Source organism: Pelodiscus sinensis, chromosome 6, assembly GCF_049634645.1.
Source record: "Pelodiscus sinensis isolate JC-2024 chromosome 6, ASM4963464v1, whole genome shotgun sequence".
In the NCBI taxonomy this organism is placed as follows: domain Eukaryota; kingdom Metazoa; phylum Chordata; order Testudines; family Trionychidae; genus Pelodiscus; species Pelodiscus sinensis.
In genome coordinates, this window is record NC_134716.1 from 85811853 (window position 1) to 85829814 (window position 17962).

Consider the following 17962-nt stretch of genomic DNA (forward strand, 5'->3'; position numbering starts at 1 on the left):
CATAATCTCACCCGCACGCTATTCCGATCACCAACTGGTTCGAACCAGGAAGTATGATCTGGTATTAGTTAGTTCGAACCAAGGGGTTTGATTCAAACTAACGCGTCCCAGAGCGCACTTCCTGGTTTAAACCAGCTGATGATCGGAATAGCTTGTGGGTGAGATTATGCGGGTGAGATTATGCTAATGAAGCATGGGATATTTAAATCCCCGCTTCATTAGCAATTTCGGTCGGCTACATTTGCATCTCTATTTTGGGATAGGGGGCAAGTGTAGATGTACCCTCCCAGGCCCTCCGTCAGCTGGGCTTCCTCCTCCATTAAATATGGTTCTCCTTTTAGTGAACTATGTTAATTGCCCTTTCAGGAGAACATTTCTGAGCTTGTGCAGGACACAAATGAGGACACAAGTTTGGTGATATCAGTGGTGAGAGACTGCAAATGTAGTATTTGAATACACTTGCTGGTTCTATCAGGCACAGTAGATTCAAGTCAAGCATTTGCTTAATTAGATCTGGCCTAAGGAAAAGCTTTCCGATGACTGCATTAACTGTCATTATGCCAAGTCTTGAATGTCTCATAGACTTTAAGGTCAGAAGGGACCATTATGATCATCTAGTCTCCTTTCAAGCTCAGTCTATACATATATAATATGACAAACACTAGAGCTGTGGGAAACACTTGTAACAAGACTCATGCCCACTCAAATAAATCCTACATTTTGAGGTTCACTGCCTTCCTAAATGACAGCTTACATTACTGTGTAGCTTGCTTTTCACTCATCAGGTTCTGCAAGTTTCTCCTCATTCTACTGTTGGCTGCTCTGCTGACTTGACAATTCGGTCCTCCCGTCAAACCCAGAAACATCCATTTCTCAGGCAACCGAGGTCAAAACACAATCTAAGTCATCCTCTTCTTTGACTGAGAACCAGGACCTGCCTTTTATATAGCTTCCCTCTTCCCAGCTGCCCACGTTCATTTTGTCCTTCTAGAGACTACACATACCATAATGCTTGTCTTTAAAGGGCCGGAATTTGGAGCAGGACGTAGGTCTGTCCTTAAGAATAAGCCCACCCTTTTCAAAACAATATATTTGTTTCAAGGAAGTATTCAAATAGTCATCACAATTTCCAAATTTCATTTAGTCTCCAGGTATTAACATTCAGGTAGAATGAAAGAAAGTTATCAAGTGTATTCATTAGTATTGGAGATGCACCTATTGTGTTAGAGGCCTTAGTTATGAATTCACACTGTCTGGCATTGTTAGGTTAAATACAAATTCTGTAGGTGTTTTAAACACAGAGCCTAATTCTCCATTGCCTAGCACCTTGTGGAGTCTGGATGCCACTGAAAAGAGTGCAAAATGCTACCAAATCAGACTGAAACCACTTTAATCTCACTTTGCACTAGTGAAGATGATTACAAGGCATTGGAGAATCCGGTCTGGAGGATTATGGCTGCTGCTATGCCAGAAGTGGACAAACCCATGGCATAGCAACAGGGTGGCTGCCACACCTGACAACAAGCACTACAAGGTGAGACTGCAGAAGAGATGGGGACATCAGGGTACAGAAGTGAGCATCCCTGCATGAAGGGAGAGAGGAAAGTGAAACTTGGAGGGAAAAGGGAGTGCTTAGGAAAGGATTAAACCTAGGGAAGAAAGAAAGGGCAGAATTGAATGGAGAGGGGTTAGAACAAAGGGTGTGAGGGTGGGGAATGGCCTTTTACTTGAGGTTGGTTTTAGCGAGTCACTGCCAAAACTCCTCAGAGGGCAGATGTCTCACTGTAGCCATCTTAAATTAGACCCTTTGCTCACTATTCTTGCCATCTTCCTCCCCCAAACTATGTTCTTGCTCCTCTGCCCTGACCAATAGCATCTATGCTGCATGGCTGGGTGTTATGTTTCTGGCATACACTGAGAAGTTACATAAAAACACACCCTTGTCAGAAGGTTTCAAGTAACTGTTAACAGATGGATCTGTCTGTTAGCCTGAGAGAAAATTTGGGGTTTGATTTTTAAAATTTTCTCCTTACTAGTATGTGTGAGCAAAATAGAAAGACACTGCCTATTACACCTGCCCCCAAGCAGATTGTGTGGAAAGAGATGAGCACGCTAATGTGGTGTTGGTAGAGTGGGAGTTTAATATATGAGTGCATACTTGAAGGACAGTTCATCTCAGCTCCTCTCCTGAGATAATGTACAGCAACCAGTCATGAGGGGTGAAATATAAAAAACACTAAAAGCCAAAGAAATGCCTGATAAAAGCACAATCTCACTCCTTACCCCGGAGGAGCAGCCCCACTCTGCCACATGGCCTAGCCACCCCGGATCAGTCCAGCCACTGGAGCAGCTGCCCACCATACAGCCTCACGTGCCAGGCAACATGGCTGCCACGGAGCAGGAACCAGGGCCTCATCACTGCCCAGCTCCAGCTGCAGCACACAGTACAGGCTCATAAAAAAAATAAAATAAAGTACTTATGAACTGTTTGGGTAGTGCTTGGAAAGGCACACCCGTTCCTACAGAGTGGGGTGGTGGGGAAGAGGAATGCAGAACTCAAAATAAGTATAAGACATAGTTCAGTCTTTACCAAAAGTCTATTTACAGTATCTGTAGTCTGCTATGAGGCTAATGGAATATAATCTGTAATGAAAGATTATTAGAGTGTAAAAGGAAACCTGTCTAGATAACTTGATGTAATTTTCAGACTACCACCTTCAAGCTCAGTATGTGCTACAATAATGGAAACCTATTATCCAGCAATGTGCAGAATCAGAATCTTGCTAGAAACTCTAAATATGTGAAAATAACTGACTTTAATTTCTTATCTGAGAATTTCTAATTAGTTGCCTCATTAGTTATTTTGCACCTAATAGGCTTGAAGCTTCCTAGGCACTTACATCTGTCCTCTAGCACGTGTCTGGAATGTACAGGAATAAAAAACAAAGCATTATTACAAAGGTCAGTGGGCATTAGTTTCATGTCAGCATATTGAATATGCCCTCATATTTCCTGCTCTGTTTTCATTTGTTTCCTTTCCCAATAATCATTACATCCTGCTTGTTTAAAGAGTACAAAAACAGGATGCTTTAATATGTAGAATTATGGCTTTGAAGGACAGATCACTTTTATAGTCTGAGCACCTCTTCATGATCAGTATTAATAATTAATATAAGCGATTGAATTCCCAAATCCAAGGAACATGACCCATATTGACTTTATCACATTTTTCTGCGGTTTTATTTAAAATGAAGCCATTTGCCAAGCTTAAAGTCCTCATTAATCTTTGAAGCCAATGTGTTTAGTCTGTGGAGGTACTTAATCTCCCAAATCTATTGATATCCTTTCACCTAGAATGCTCAAAGGAACTGTGCTGGGCTCTTCCCTTTTGTATTTGTGTGTTTCACTTTTCCAAGCTATGACAAACACACAGCACTGCTGTTTTGCCTTTGCATAACTTTAAAAATATACCTGCAACTTATAAGAAATAACTTGGAAAGTAGCTAGTCTTAATTAAATAGAAACTTTGTTGGTGTTTTCATCCATTTACTGTGAATTACACCTCCACTATCACCTCTGATCTTGTGAGCCAGAGTATCATTGAGCTAATTAATAAATACTACTCCTATAACGAACTTACAGTTAAAACTGGTACTTCCGAAGAGTACTCAGGGTTGTGGGTACCTTGCTCCCACCTTCATGAAAAAGTAAATAAAAAGTTATTTACATGTTATTTCATTTGGTGATCTCTAATTCTTATATTAAGAGGTAGCAAGTTTAAAACAAACAAAAGGAAGCATTTCTGCATGCAACACAGTCAACCTGTAGAACTTCTTGCCAGAGGATGTGGTGAAGGTCTCGACTTTTACAGGATCTGACCCAGGAGTCACTTTAAAACGCTGCAGCCTCTGTGCCCGCTGCTAGCTGAAACCAAGACTCTTTTGTGGCAACATTAGTACAGTTCTGAAATAGTCACACACAAATAAATGCTGTATACTGATGTCTTTACTGCATGCCAACTTCTGTCTCAGACAGATGTGCATGTTTTTCAGAGTGAAGGTTTTTTCCCAGTAACTTATAGTTTCTGAAGGAGTTACTTACAATCCCAACTGGGTGTTGTTAACTCTCGCTTTGGGTAAAAACAGGGTCAGGCTGCCTAGAGTCGCTCACAAAAATGGGTGCCAACCTCCTGGTCTTAGTTAGCATGGTCACCATACCCTGAGATTCTGGGCTGGCAGTGTGGCCTAGTACCAGCCACTCCAACTCCCTGCAGGAGTCATGCTGGCATCGGGGTGGGGAGGAAGGGCCATGGTAGGTGGTTTGGGGAGTTACATACCTCTCTCCCCTAGCCTATAGCACCCAACACGGGTGTTCCCTGTAAGCCGAGCGCACATGCGGCCACTTCCAGCTGATTAGCAGAGTGCCCACAGCTAGGTTGTTTCTGCTGGTGGTGCATATTCACACATACTTTGGTGCACATGAAATTTATTCTCCACATGGATGGAAAAAAATCTGCCCTGGGATAGAAAAAATTAGAGGGAACATTGCCCTCCACTCTGTCACTCCCATCTATCTGGCCACCCAGGCAAGCCTGCTTTTGTGATGGTCCTTGCATCTGAAATCACAACAATATTAACATTACTCCTAGTCCTGAAGGACCAGATACTTAGGCCTGGTCAAGATTTCTCAAGAAAGACAACACTTGTAGCCAATACTATAAAAAACCTAAGATTTATTATGAAAAAAGTGAGTTATTTGTACGTTCAAAGCTGGTAAACATACTCATGTGAGTTAGTCATAGGTTTCCAAAGGAAATAGAAGCTACTGAACTGTACAGACTTGAGAACCCTCTTTGGGATCCCTCCTTTAAGCTTAGAAATGTTATCCCCTCCAACTTCCGAGTAGCATAGTGATGCAGACCCTCTAGCCAGGGATTTTTATTCCCTTCCACCAGATTTCAAAGTGTGATGGGATGAGGGTTTGTACACACCTTCTTTCTGGGGGTGGAAGGAGCAATCAACACTCTCTCTTGTCCATTATTGTTCCACAATAGTTTGTCAAGAGGTCGTCTTCTATTGGGTGGGAGATGACCCCTTTTGTGGTAAACTAATATTTAATAATTGGTAATGCTTCTCCCTGACCATAGGGAAGACCAGCTTCATAGCAAATGCCTGTGTAGCTACAGAGCATAAACGTTACCTTATGTGGGATAGAGATATTAAAAATGAGATTGAGATTAAAGCAGCAGTTTACACACATTTCATAAAGTTCAAATATTGAACACGTTTGTATAAACTTGAGGTCTGCTTTAACAATGCCAACATAAAGGTGAACCAAATAGCTGGCACCTGGTCAGCCAAATGGAAAGGCTGTGGGCCTCATTGAACACTGAAATGCTTAACTGGAACCAATGTCACAAGTGGTTAGATGTTTGTTTGACTTTTCTCTCCACTCCAAATGATTTTCATCACACTCATGTCACAGGACTTGTTTGTTTCTGGTAAACAAACACCAATCTTGGTATAGCTATATGTCTTGAACAAATATTTGTAGGCTTATTTGGTGTTTTTGGAACACTGACTGATGAAATGAAAGCTGAGACCTTTCAGGTGTCCTGAAATAACCTCCTGGTACTTGGGAAGCCACATGAAAGACTAGGACTGGATCTATGGTCACTGTAAGGGAGGGAAAGTGTTGCCATCCTAGCTAGGGACTTCTCTGCACAATTGAACTTTACAGGGCCTGCTGCCATTGAATCCTTCCAAAGGACCTAAGGTTTGGCCCATTGACTGCAGCAGGACTTGCATACAAATCAAAGAAAATGTCAGTTTCTGGTCTGAGCCACTATTAAAGTTATTCAAACGAAATCTGTTGGTCTGAATAACATGGGAGCAATTAAAACATTCCAATTTGTTTTAGCCACTAGTAGATCAGCAAGGGGGCCCAACACTTCAAACTAAATCAGCTGTATTATGTGATTTTAAAAAAAAAAACACACATAATGAAGCTGTTTTGGTTGCTAGGACATCCTCTATAAAGTGATGATCAACTAAGGAAAGGCTTTTGTTGCGTTCCCTTGGCAATTTGTAAATTGTTTGCAAAATACACATGCCTGAAAACTGAAATGTTGCTTTCTTAACCTTGACCCTGACCAAACTCTTATCTAAAGTGACACCGTTTTGGTTTTTGCATATTTAATGCTGTAATGACTGTAACGAATATCTGCCATAGAAAAGATTGTCAGCTCAACGTTAATGCTGAGTATCTTTTGCATGTCAGGCCACTGAAATGTCTTAATACTTTCAACTTATTCTAAAATACTGAAGAGAAGTTTGTCCAACCTTTAATTTTACTGTTCAACAGGCCCTCTGTAGAGACTCAGAGTGGAAGGCAGACTTCATTATAAAGTTTCACATCCACTGTTTCCACAGTAATACACCCCTCTCCATACACACCTGGTTGTTCAAAGTGTGTGCAAAGAGAACTTACTGTTAAGAGGAGGTAGTATCCATGGTAATTTTTATATTGTGGATGACAATAAAAACACTTGAATGTCAGAAATGTTTGAAAACTGAATTTTCAATTATTATAATAGAGATGATTACATAGTTTTGACAAAATAGATTTTGTACATGAATCACCCACTGATTAACTAAAGTGTAATTGCATACTGTAGTTACCAGTGACAATTGTAATATCGGTAAAACTAATGTGATTCATTTACTAATTGCAGGGCTTGTAATTCAGTGTTTACAGCATTAGACCATTGTCACGAAGCTGTAGAAATAACCAGTGAAGATCATGTTATTCAGGTATGGAAAAATTTATTAGAACTTATGATTGGTGGGGAGGAAAAACTGTCTCCTTTATTACTTATGCTTTTCTAAATTTTTATATTTTGATTTCATTGGAAAGCTTTACTAAATGAAAGTATATATGATGGACTGTTTGTTTCTTTGCATATTATTATGCTGTATTTATAAAGCCTTTCCTTCACTGCCCTATCAGAGATGTGATATAATGCAAAAACTGGGGGTAGCTTTTAAGACTTCTACAAACAAAGCCAGAAAAAACTGAAAAATCCTATTACAGTGTATCCAGTGTATAGAGCATAGCCGAGTAAGACAGCCTTGACAGTCAAGTATTTTATATATCTTTTATTTCATTGTTCAGATGAAATTTTTGTAATTTCTGCTACCTTTTTGATACTTGGCATCAAAAGCATAAAGATGGACACACCAGTACATTGGCTTCATACAGACTGTATCTGTCACTGATGTGCAGGATGAATAGCAAGGCCCTTTATCCACCATTTCTCTTTCACTCTTTCCTCATGATCCCTTGATGCTTGTTGTTTGTTACCATGACTAACACTGCAAATCAAAATGGGACACTTTGTAATGTGATGTAATTCACGTTCCAAAAAACTGACACAATTCATAGCAATTGTGCAGTACGTAGTTTGACCAGTTGTATCAGAGCTTAAATTTGTTTTCACAGGACATCCTATCAGTCTTTAGCTCACAGATCCATTAATGCAGAGCAAATATGTCAATATTTGAGAGTATTATTTGGAATACAAATCATATCTTTGCTCTAGAAGTACAGTACTTGAAAGTCTTTTTACTTTGATGCAAACTTGTGTGAATACAAGATTTTTAAACAAGCTAGTGTATCTTTTAATACCCATAGGCATTTATTTGTAGTTTTAAAAAAAATTAATGGATAATTGGCAGAGAAAATGGCTAAATTACTTGCTGTGAATAATTCACCCAGCTCTAATTCTGGCATATTGAATAATAAGATGTTGATTTGTTTTTGTTCTTTAATGAAAGAGCTTTGGACAAATTGTGCACTAATTTGCTCTTCATGCAATCCCTGGTCTTATTTTTGCTACTTCACATGTTATGCATTAACTAGGGCCTATTCAAAATCCTGTTGACTTCAGCAAGAGCAAGGTTAGGCTCGTCAGCAAGTTCCTCGGTATGGTAAGAGGCATATTCTGGGCTATACACTATATGTTCTTACAGAAAAGAGTTATTAGTATAATGTTCAGTAGTGCATTTTACTTGTTGGTATCCCAGAACATTTTTATATATAGATTGGAATGTCTGTACATCTTTTCTAAGTATTTTCCTCTCTTGCATGCTGGACTAAAATTTAAGGACCTCTATTTCGACAGTACGTCAACCCAGCCTTTGAACGGATGATGGGCTATCGCAAGGGAGAGCTTATGGGAAAGGAACTTACTGAGCTACCAAAAAGTGATAAAAACCGTGCAGACCTTTTAGACACTATCAACATGTGTATCAAAAAAGGAAAGGTAGGTAAATAATTATACAATTACCCCAAACATTCCATTTCTATATGGCCATGTTATGTTCTTCTGGACTGAATGTAACACATTTCAGTTCTTCTGATGATTGCGTATGTAGGGCAGGAACTTTGTCTCTGCTCCATGAAGAAACTGGCAAACCTAAGAATCTAGTCCTCTGGGAATCATCTGGTGGTACAAGGCTGCTGCTCCAGACACCCACATCCCAGTCCCTGTTGTAGAAGGAATACCTGTGCTCTGGTGATGCCCAGTGACAGCCAACACAGTGTCAGCCTGGAGGTTGCTCTACTTTATATCAGGGGCTAGTTTACTAGTTAGCTGCCCTAGGATTGAAAGGCAAGAGTATGATAAATGTGCCCAAACACATAGCCAGGAATCTGGGGTTAACTTTTATTGTACCATTTCATGTGTCCAGACATGAAAATAGCATTTCCTGCTAGACCATTCCAGGTGTGCAATATTCCAAAAGAGTTCAACTATAAATGCCAAAAGTCACTTCTGTTCAGTTTGGCCTACCCAGACCCAACCAGCATAACTGACAGACTTTGTGGATTTCTTATTATGGACACTTCATTCTTCACCCAACCTGCACCTATTGAAGTCAATGAGCATTATGATCATCATTTAAATCAGGCGTGGGAGATATTTTTTGGTGGGGGCCACTCCAAGATTTTGGAAAGTGGTCAAGTGCTGTACTTTTTCTGTGGAGGAGATGCAGGTTCAAGGATGGAGGTTAGGTGCAAAAGATTGCACAGGATAAGGGACTAGGGTGCAGTAGATGGTGTGAGGTTTAAGAGGGAGTTTGGGTAAAGGAGGGGGCTGTAACCTGGGTCAGGTGATTGGGGGTGTAGGGTCAGGTAGGGAGTGTGCGTGCAAGAGGATTCTGGCTTGAGGAAGGGGCTGTAGGAGGACTTGCAAAGTATGGGAGGGAATTGTGACCTGGGAGAAGGTGAAGCAGGTGTGCAGACTGCAGAGGGTTTGGGGTGAAGGATATGGGAGGGAGTGTGGGTGCAGGAGAGGATTCTGGCCTGGGGGAGAAGTGTTAGAGGGGGTATGGTCTGGGAGGGAGTTGTGACCTGGGGCAGGGGGGTGCAGAAGATTTGGGTGGTGACCTGGGTGAGTGAGTTGGAGTGTAGGAGGGGCAGATGTGCAGGAGGCACGGGCTCTGGCTGGGAGGAACTTGCCTAAGTGTCTCTTGGCCAGCAGCCCTGCAGCACTCCCAAGGCAAACTGGTTCCCTTCCTGCTTCAGCCCCAGATCACTTTCAATTGCAGGCTGTTCCCTCCATATGGCTCTCAGCTGCAGGATGGGGAAGAGGCTTGCACTGTCCCAATCCCCCCAGGCCAATCTCTCAGCTCCTGTTGGCTAGTTGTTTCCAGCCAATAGGAGCTGAGGATTGGGCTGGGGGCAGGGAGATCACATAAAGCCTTCCCCTCCCTGCAGAGCAGAGAGCTGCTGGGCTATGCTTTAAATCCATAGCTATGTGCCTGAGGGTCTCAGCAGGGTGGTCCACAGGCCAGATCCCATGGGTTGGTGGGATCCCGGGCCATATTTTGCCCAGCCCTGATTTAAATGGAAGCATAGATATCAGTGCTTGGTGGAGCCTGTAGCTGCCTATGATCTGCAGGGACGATGATAAACAGTAGGATTGGGAGTGGTCAGGATTGCCTAATAAATGAGCCAGTCTCACCATTCAGGGCTGGCAAAGCAAGTATGGGAACATCACAACAGGAGTTTAGGGAGGCAGAGCAGAAGGCTTCTGAGAACAAAAGTAGCTGGCAAATCTGATTGCTTCCAGTACTGCCACTCTCCTAGTAAGAAACTGAGATTAGCTTAAAAGGCCATTATCAGAGGGGCAGCCGTGTTAGTCTGAATCTGCAAAAAACAAGGAAAAGTCCTGTGGCACCTTATAGACTAACAGATTTATTGGAGCATAAGCTTTCATGGGCAAAGATCCACTTCGTCAGTTGCATCTGACGAAGTGGGTCTTTGCCCACGAAAGCTTATGCTCCAATAAATCTGTTAGTCTATAAGGTGTCACAGGACTTCTCCTTGTTTTTAAAAGACCGTGAGATTTTTAAAACAGTAAATTTAGGGGGAGGGGAAGAATAATCATAGGTATTTGCATTCTGTTTTTGAGCCTTTTTGGTCACTTTTTTTTCCCCAACCTTGCTCTGTAACCATGAAGGATAGAAACTTTAAAGCGGAGATTCTCATGTTATCATGACTCCGTCTTTAAGAAAAACAGAAGACATCACAAGACTTGTAATAAATCATGAAAGTTAGCAACACTGCTGATCTGTTGACTTTTCTTTGTTAGTCTAAAGTGAGTTATGATTAATACGTTTTTGTTTAAAAGTTGAAATCTGTCTTATCCGTGAGCTATCATTACTGTTTGTATTTATGAAATTTGAAATCTGTTGTCACTCTTTTTAGATAGAGGATTTTAAAAATTATGAGGCTCCTGAGAATGAAGTGAAGTGAATTTCAAAATGAGATCACTTAAAAATATTTTTACCGATGTTATTTAAAAATACTGTTATATTAAATTGTTTTCTGGAGAATTATTGTGTTTTAAATTTAAGAGTATAAATCAGTCATTAGTATAAAACAGAAGGATTTTCATCCAATCTAGAGCTAGTGGAAAAAAAATTAATATTCTAACAATAGTCTGAAAAAGGGACTATTCTTTTCATAAGTATTATGAAAAATTCATGCTGATTTTTGGTTTTGTTTTGTTTACCCAGTATAGAGCTGACTTAAAAAAAAACTTCAAGTTCTGAAAGCTGTTCCGTTTAGGTTGGGTTTTGGTGGGGGTAGCAGTTGTTTGTTCGGAGGAGGGGGGAAGTTGGAGTCCTTTATTCATGAACTTCACTTTTTTGACCAGCTTAACTTTTCATATCTTCAGTATGGAGCGGGTAGAGCATATCCATAATAAAATTTTGGTCTGTAAAATGTTCAATAGGCATGTTACTGACAAATTCTGTTCCTTCCCTTAGCTAGTCTGAAGGGCTCTAGGCACAGTGGAAACAGGATAGTGGTGGAGCAGGATGCTCCCTGTTGGAGGTCAGTAGAGGGAAACACCAGTAGGTACTTCTAGGAGAAATGGTAGGCATCGTGTATAACTCCTTTTGAAAAGAAATGCTTGACTAACTTTCATACCACAATTATTTCTGTAAAATATGTTAAACATGAGATGCTCTAAGAGGTTCTTCGCTAATTGATTTAAAGAAATAATAATGGGCATATTTGATTAAATGTGACCCGAAATATTATTTTTATTACATTGATTTAGGAATGGCAAGGGGTTTACTATGCAAGAAGAAAAGCAGGAGACAGTATTCAACAGCATGTGAGGATAACACCTGTGATTGGCCAGGGAGGGTAAGCTACCCCAAAGATGCAATGTATTTTGTGTCGTGTGTTAACCAAACTATTTTATATCTCCAGTGAGCTTGGTCTGGAAACCCCAATGTGCTCAATTATAGTGACATGAATAAATATACAGTAAATTATTGCTAAATCTTTGTGTTCTGCCTTGGAAGTCAATATTAAGTTATCAAAGCTGATCAGTAGAGGGTGCAATTATGTGATGTACACCTATTGCAGCCCCACTGAAGTCAATGCAGTTGCTCATTTTGTAATTTAGCACAGATTTGGCCCAAAGAATTGCATGTAAAACTTGGTGGCAGGGGAAAGAGTGCGAGAAATAGCAATTATAATAGTGTAACATCACTAATACAGAAAACTGTATACTGTATCACTGTTTGGGTGGACATTTCATGAAAAGAATAACAACTTTAATATTTCCTTCTCCAAAACCCAAACCAACTATAAACAATTCATGGGGATCATTAAGTTTAAGTAAAGTCTTCCCATTCCTTTCATCATGCATGTGCATGCTTGCATGTACAGTACTCACAATTGCTGCATATTATGCACAGGTTCTAATTCCTTCCTTCAGGTGTGCATAGGCACCTACCACAGGAATAATGACATGAGCATCCAAGGGCAGTACTTGGTTATGAAATGTAGCAAATTAATCTGGTGATGTTATGCTTTGGTTTTTATATATGATCACTAAAGTCTCTGCTTTAGACAACAGGGTCAATAGTCTGTTAATCTAACCCATGTCATATCGCTTTTGTCTTAAACATTCAATTTGAATAACAATAAATTATTCATGTTGTTAGGAAAATTAGACATTTTGTGTCCATCAAGAAGCTGTGTTGTACCAATGAAAACAATAAACAGGTACTGTATTTCCTTTGTAATGTGTAATGTGCCTATGTTATCAGGCCTTTTCATTAACCATTTGCCACTTTTCTCTTTACATCTGATGTATTAGATTAACTTTTAAAACAAAAAGGTAAAGTTAGTTACTCTTAAAAATGCTGAAGGGAGCGTACCCTTGTTTGAACAAGTAAGAAGACTTGTGTGTTTACTTCAAGAACATCTTTTTCTAATCAGCCACACTTGTTTTGGGCTACACTTAGTCCTGGTTGGTGTGCTGAATGGGAACAGAGATATGCTCCCGGAGAGTGCAGAAATCTGGCGATCCAGGGCATGCTTTCATGGTTCAGGCCTTAGCAATACGTTCTAGAGTTTCTCCTAGTTGCCTCTTTAAATTAGAGATCTGTGCCCCAGCTAAAGACTTCAGCACACACAGTAACAAGCTAGGGAGCTAGATCTCTCTCTAACCTGCAGCTGGTGGGGGTAGACATTGTTGGGTTAACTAGGCCTAAGCCTAGGGTGATAGAAATGTAGCCGTATTAGTCTGGTGTAGCTGAAACAATAAACAGGACTAACAAGATGGTTTATTAGGTGATGAGCTTTTGTGGGCCAGACCCCTATATGGTTGTGACAATTTTCTTCCACTATTTGATCTGAGGAAGTGGGTCTGGCCCACGAAAGCTCATCACCTAATAAACCATCTTGTTAGTCTTTAAAGTGCTACATAGTTGTGTTTTTTGTTTAAGCCTAGGGTATACTTGAAAAATGTACCCTGTTAGAAAACATGCAAACCACAACTCATTTGAACTAACAGTGTTAAATGTAATTTTGCTCTTAATGTGGACAGACAGTTGTGCAGAAAAACCAGTCCTGGTTAACTCAGGGGATACTATTACAATGTCCACTTCACCTGTATTAATATATTATCAGACTTCTGCCTTAGAAGGGAGAAATAGAACATATCTTTGTTAGACTTTTCCCTATCAGTTAAAACTCTGGACAAAATCCTGCCTGCTTCCATGGTGCTCGAGGGGGAAGAGGTGCATGATGAAGTAGATTAGAGAACTATGAGGAGCTATTTTCCACCTGCACAAGCAGCAGAACAAGTATCTCCATAGCATTCAAGAGAGCTCTTAGAATTTCATCAATACTAGGAAATGCATTGCATTAGGAAATGCATTAATTAACCATTGCAGGCTGATGAAATTTTAAATACAACTCCCTGTCAGCATGAAGAATAAAATTATCTTAAAAGTATTAGGAAAGACCTGAGTGACACTTTTTGTAATGGGAAGTAATGCTGATGTTTCATATTTCCATTAAAGTTCGTTAGTTAATAAATCAATGAAAAAAATCTCAAACTCTGTTTGCAACTGCTTTTTTCCAATCTAATTTTCAGTTGCGTGTGCTTGATGTTTTTCTATATGTTACACACTGTGCATTATTGGTGAGTGTACACACATGATCTTGCTAATGCAGAAAAAAGTTGCAGTTGTCCATATAAAGAGGCAGTAAAGAACATAAACACCAACAAAACATGAACAAAATTCTGTGCAATTCATCTTTTGTTTTTGTTTAGTCTTCAGTGTCTCGGATCGTTGACCTGGTAAACACAAGTGAGTTAAAATATGTTGTGGGTGGGTGTAATAGCTTGAATCTAAAATATTGAACATACAGGCAGAGCTGACATCATAATCTGATTTAAGAATAGTTTGATTTGATTTCTGATATATGAATAGTTATAGACAAACAAAAGCTACCTCATCCTTCAAGCTAATTAGCATAGGCAGGGCCGGCTCTAGGCATGAGCAAACCAATAACGTGCTTGGGGCGGCACATTTCCAGGGGCGGCATTCAGGCCAGCCTCAGCGCCCGACGCTGGCCTGCCTGGGGCCGCCAAAGGCAAGGGGTGGGGCGGTGGAGCCGGGAGAGGGGAGCGCGGCAGGGGACAAAGTCAGGGAGGAAAGAGGAAGAGGGGAGCGGGGCCATGCGGCAGGATGCTGGAGCCCCACCACCCCTGCCCCCTGCAGCCTACCTCCTCCCCCCCTGCCCGCCGCTGCGGCTGTGCTAGGTGACGACTGAAGTTTGCGGGGCACTCGATGCGGCTGCCACCGCCCTGGTCAGCGGGGTCCTGGCAGCTGGCAGGGGGGCCGCAAGCTGGTATGGGGGTGGCACTGCTGCACACGCCCAGCCCGGCCTGGGCATGAAGCAGCCAAGGAGCTGCGGAACGGCAGCTGGTGGGGACAGGCGACCAGGCTGGGGCTGGCATGGAGGCAGGTGCAGCATGCTCTGCTAGCTGCCGTCGGTGTCCTACGGGGTGCTGTGGTTGGCAGCTCGGCCAGGAGGCTGGCGAGCGCTGAGTCGAGCCCACGGGAGGAGCGGGCATGCCCCGCACCTACCCTCCTCCCCCTATGGAGAACGCCAGCAAGCTCAGCAGCCGGCAGGGGCGGGCAGCTGCGCTCCATGGTCTGAGCCGCCTGCCACCGTCCCTGCTCGGACTGCCGCCGCGCCGCTTCTTGTTGTTGATTTCACCCCTTCCCCCACCTACCCTCTTCCCTCCGGCCTCTTGTCTAATCAGTGCCGGGGGAGCTCAGGAGACCCTCCTCCTGCTCAGCAGGGAGCTTGGACTCTGGTGCAGGCAGCGCCCCACCCAGCACTGCCGCTCTCCTGCTCCCAAGTGTTTGCCAGCCAGCTGCGCTACTGCACCGGCCCCGCAGCACCCCCAGGAGCCGCTGGCCACAGAGTTCCTCGTGGCGGCTGCAGGCGAACCCTGGCCTGCAGGCGAACCCTCTCTCTCCTCCTGCATGGGATGGGAGCCCGCGGCACCCCGCTTCACACTGGGGAAAGGTGTGAGCAATGGAAGTAGGGGGACCTGGGCCACTTTCACCCCTCCCCCAGGGCGCTTTGACGTTTCCACTCGTGCTGTGGGGAAGGGACACGAGGATTTGGTGGGGAGAGGGAAAGGTGATGGAGTTCAGTCAGTGGGGGGAGGTGGGAGAGGGGAGCAGACTGGGTCTGGTTGAGACCGGGGGGATCAGGTTTGGCTGGGAGGGAAGAGGGCGCAGGGTGGATTAGGTGGGCGAGAGAAGGGGGGCGGACTGGGTCCGGTCACTGAGGGGTCGGGTTTTCCTGGGAGGGGAGAGAAGGTGGAAACTGGGTTCGGTGAGTGCATGTTTGGGAGGTGAGGGAGGGGATGTGTGTGAAGGGGAGACAGGACGTAGGCTGGGTTTGGCTGGAGGGTGTGGTGGGAGTCAAAGAGCCGGAAGGTGAAAGGGGCGCTTTCCTCCTCAGTGCATGTCCTGCAGCAGCGGGCCAAGGGGAGGGGGAGGAGGTGCCAAAAATGTTTTGCTAGGGGCGGCAAAAAACCTAGAGCCGGCCCTGCCTGCTTCTCCCGGTCCCGTCTGGCTCTGCGCTGTCCCTGCACCCTGCTCCCCCTGGGTGGGTTGGGAGTAAGGGGTGCTTGTCCATAGGGAGGGGCTGGACAGGGCAGGGAAAAGGCTGTTGTGACCCAGCAGTGAGTGAAAGGGGAGAGAGAGTTTACTTGAAATGCCTTTGCCTTTATGGAAAAAAAATAATTAAAATTATATTTGCTATTTATAGGGCTAAAAATGCTGGGACAAAAATGAAAACAAAATAAAAAACATTGCAAAGTGGAAACGTGTAAAAGCCAACCAAAAAGAAAGTGAAGGGGGGGGCGGGTGTTTGCTTGGGGTGGCAAAAATCCTAGAGCTGGCCCTGAGGATAGGCAGACTCTAACACAACTTTGCTTCTCCCATGACATGTTACTTGAGTGGGACTGGCTTCAGGTTTGAGGATCAAGGCATAAAAGAAAGCATAAACCATGAAGGCTTAGAGGCCCTACCAAAAAAAAAAAAAAAACATAATGGGCTTAATTTGTTGTCAAGTGAAGTTAGATAAAGCTTGTTTTGACCCATAGAAAATTCTTTTCTTACAAAACTGTGGTTAATGAGCATGTCCTTGGAATTGAAGACTAAGAACCTCGCTGGTTTGTACCAGGATGTTAGACACTGTTATTGAAGGAAATTTCAAAAGGAGTTTTTATTTAGATTGCAGGCTCATTGAGGCTGGGGATGTGCTCTTAGGTGGGGCCACAAATTCAAACAGCTCTTTATAAAAACAGACTATTTTGTAATAAGTTGAGAGAAATGATTTTGTTCACTGGATCTCTAGACATTACAGATTTGCACCCTCTAGTGGCCAAGATTAGGTTCAAACAAAGGGAAAACAAGATCCAGCATAGGTGTTAAAAGAAAGCTTATGCCCAAGTAAATCTGTTAGCATTTATGGTGCCATAGGGAGCATATGAAAATACTCAGGATATATTTTCATTACATACATACAACTCCTCATCGTTCCTACATACAGCACACCGTATTACTGACCGGCATGATCCTGGCTTTTGTTTAAGGCCTTATACAACACTTTTTATAGATAAATACTATAAAGGCAATATATTACCTGTAGTGAGTTTGTCAGGCCTACTAGGAGTTGCTGTTACACAACAGTGAACCCTTTTCCAGCTGGAATTAGAGTTCTGAGATCCGAGTGTAAATATACTCTAAAACCATTTGCATGTAACACTTTAGACTTTACACACACACACATGCATGCTTAAATTCTCATGCATTGTTCAACTTTTTTCAAAATGTGAATATAATTTTTTTGCCCTTCATTACACTTAGTCAGAAGTATCGTACACAGGCTTTTACGTGGTAGTCTCTAAGATTTGTATTTGTACACCTAACGTCACACAGAAAAATATACGAAGGATTTGTGTGTAGAAAACTGTATTTCTGGGTACAAGATCATCGTAAAGACTATACTATAGTAAAGATTTGTGAATGGAAATCCATTGCTTTTGTTAAAAAGCACAGGCTTAATATGTTCTTTGCTGGATTGGGGCCTGGTAGTATCTAACCTGATATTTGCACACCTGTTAATTCCCACCTGCCTCTCCCCTAACAACCAACATTAAATGTGTAATATCCCTTGTTCTTTCAGGCCATGAGGGTGATTGATGGGTGATTGGGGGGGGGGGAGGGAGAAGGACTGGGTTCTTGCCTGCTGGAGGAGCAATGTCTGAGGGAACAGAATGTATTCAAAACTATTATGCATCATTTAGTGGGGCACTGAGAGGAATAGTGGATAGAAAATTCCTGTTTAAAAAGGGTGATCATTGATATGCGTATCTCGGTTGTGCAAGTAAAGAGAAAAGAGATGATTTATGGGGTGACTTGTTCACAATGTATGAGTGTTTGTATGGGAAAAACATTTTATAACTAGAATTAAGGTGCAAGTGAGATAATTAATCAATGGAAAAATTAACCAAGAGTTGTGGTGGAGGCTTCATATCTAAAAAGTTTTAAATCCAGAT

At 42.4% G+C, this 17962-nt stretch overlaps 1 protein-coding gene across 4 annotated transcripts in view; it reads left to right on the forward strand.

Annotated features, from left to right (window-relative positions):
- PDE8B (phosphodiesterase 8B) overlaps positions 1–17962 on the forward strand; it is a 159836-nt gene that overhangs the window by 110787 nt on the left and 31087 nt on the right. For all 4 annotated transcript variants that reach the window (XM_006119129.4, XM_075932314.1, XM_075932315.1 and 1 more), the window contains exons 7-10: positions 6734–6812; positions 8183–8323; positions 11630–11718; positions 12528–12588. In XM_006119129.4, the coding sequence (XP_006119191.1) occupies positions 6734–6812; positions 8183–8323; positions 11630–11718; positions 12528–12588 (370 nt within the window). The remainder of the gene's footprint in view (positions 1–6733; positions 6813–8182; positions 8324–11629; positions 11719–12527; positions 12589–17962) is intronic.